This window comes from Pseudonaja textilis, chromosome 4, assembly GCF_049901715.1.
Source record: "Pseudonaja textilis isolate UNSWEBS1 chromosome 4, rPseTex1.2, whole genome shotgun sequence".
In the NCBI taxonomy this organism is placed as follows: domain Eukaryota; kingdom Metazoa; phylum Chordata; class Lepidosauria; order Squamata; family Elapidae; genus Pseudonaja; species Pseudonaja textilis.
Window position 1 is genome coordinate 90,755,841 of NC_141993.1, and position 2,236 is coordinate 90,758,076.

At 47.9% G+C, this 2,236-nt stretch overlaps 1 protein-coding gene across 1 annotated transcript in view; it reads right to left on the minus strand.

The window, feature by feature from the left end:
- Window positions 1-358: 358 nt before the first annotated feature.
- LOC148125945 (maestro heat-like repeat-containing protein family member 7) overlaps window positions 359-2,236 on the minus strand; it is a 30,860-nt gene continuing 28,982 nt past the window's right edge. The window contains exons 18-19 of the mRNA XM_087932079.1: window positions 1,206-1,259; window positions 359-507 (exon numbers count right to left, since the gene is read on the minus strand). Coding sequence (XP_087788205.1) covers window positions 359-507; window positions 1,206-1,259 — 203 coding nt within the window. The remainder of the gene's footprint in view (window positions 508-1,205; window positions 1,260-2,236) is intronic.

Genomic DNA, 2,236 nt, shown 5'->3' on the forward strand with positions numbered 1-2,236 from the left:
CTTAGTCAGACCACACCTAGAGTCCTGCATCTAGTTTTGGTCACCACACTATAAAAAAGATGTTGAGACTCTAGAAAGAGTGCAGAGAAGAGCAACCAGGATGATTAGAGGACTGGAGATTAAAACATACAATGGACGGTTGCAGGAACTGGGCCTGGCTAGTCCAGGGAAGAGAAGGACCAGGGGAGACAGGAGAGCATCTTCCAATATTTGAGAGGCTGCCCCAGAGAGGAGGAGGAAGGGGGTCAAGCTATTCTCCAAAGCACCTGAAGGCCAGACAAGGAATAATGGATGGAAACTGAACAAGGAGAGATTAACCTGGAAATAAGGAGAACATTTCCTGATAGACATTTCCTGTTCATCTTCTGCAAATCATGGTTATTCTGTCAAACCACCTCTCCAGCAGGTTCTCTGAAGTGGACTCCTGAAAAGTTACATTCTCCACGATCTCAGAGGCCACCAAGCAAATGTTGGAAGGTTTTGTTTCCACGGTCACAAGGTTCATCACTAGGAGTGGGAGGAAAGAGGAGGAAGAAGAGGAGGAGAAAGGGAAGAAGGGGGAAAAGAAAGAGAAGGGGAAAGAGAAGGAGGAGAAAGCAGCAGAGGAAGGGGAAGAGGGGGGAAAGGAGAAGGAGAAAGAGATGGAGTAGGAGAAAGAGAAGGGGAAAAGAAGGAGAAGGAAAAGAAGGAGAAAGAAAGAGAAGAAGGAAAAGGGGATAGAGAAGGAGAAGGAGAAAGGAAAGGAAAATGAGAATGAAAAAAGGGGAAAGAGAAGGAGAAAGAAAGAAAAGAAGAAAAGAGAAAGAGAAGGAGCAAGGGAAAGGGAAGGAGAAGGAGAAAGAAGGGAAGGGGAAGGGGAAAGAGAAGGAGGAGGAGGAAGAGAAGGAGAAGGAAAAGAAGAAAAAGAAGAAATAGAAGAAGAGGAAGAGGAGGAAGAAGGGGAGGAAGTTATCTACCATTAATATCCACGAAGAAGGAGGATTTAAATATTACCTCCGTTCACCTGGCTTCACCTGATCTCAAAAGGCTAATTAGAGACACATCCGGACATCCCAGGACTGACCCCTAAGTTGACCAGCCAACCATAAAGCCCCCTGGGACCTCTTTGCCCCCCTCTCCATCCACCGACCTTCAGAAAGAAGCCATAATCCCACAACGTGGCCACAGGGATGCTCGTCCCTGTTACCTGTTTGAGGGGGGCTCACCTGCAGCAATGGCATTGACCGTCGATTTGTGGTTTGTCTCCTGGGCAATTATCTCTGAAAAAGAAACACCCAGGATGTTGCTGACCACCAAGACTGGTCACTCTGCGAATATCCAAGCCAGGTTGTTTAAACGAAGGTGGATATTAGACCCATATGGGTCAACCCTTAAGGCATTTTACGACGTACAGACTTCAACTCCCAGAATACCCCAGCCAGTTTTTCTGCTGGCTGGGGTATTCTGGGAGTTGAAGTCCACGCCTCATAAAAATCGCTGAAGTTGGCAATCCCTTCTTTAAAACAGTTCAGAGGAGGAAAATAATCGTTGCTGGATTTCTTCCGGGTTGGATTAAAAGTAGGGTCAGCAAACTTTCAGCGCCAGGGGCCACTCTCCCAAAATGGCTGCCCCGCAGAAGGACACCAATTCGAAGACAAGAACAGAATAACAGAGTTGGAAGGGACTGTGGTGACCCAGGGCGTGGCACAAAAATAACGGAAGTCACAAAAATAGGTAAAGTCCTTTTAACACCTCCAACTTGGCCCCCAATGTCCAATTATCCTCGGCTGGAGATCAAACTCTTCCAAAAAGAGTCTACGAAGGGCAGAAATGCAGTCCAAACCCAAAGTAAAGATAATTAGAAATGTTAAAAAATCAACACAAACCACGCTGAAGTAATTGACACGGGCAGGCCAGGATGATAAATTGCAGACTTCCACAAGATAACGCAGCAACCACAGCCAATGCAGCCGAAACCCAGATAAGCCTCGACAAAGATAGCTCATGCTTTGCTTCCAGCAAGGAGCTGTGTGCAAACACCCCATTTATATCCTGTTCTCCCAGCTGCAGCAAATGAAGGGGATCAGGGCCCTTTCCTCCCCCATAAACCATGTTGCTCCCTTCTCTGTTCCTCCCTGCGTGCCATAGGATGAAGAGGGGTGGGCCTGAGTCTTCCTCTGAATGCCCATCCGGACTGTGCCCTTCCCCCGTGTCTTCCACACCCACTGGAGCCACCCTCCCACTCCCTGTCAGCTGC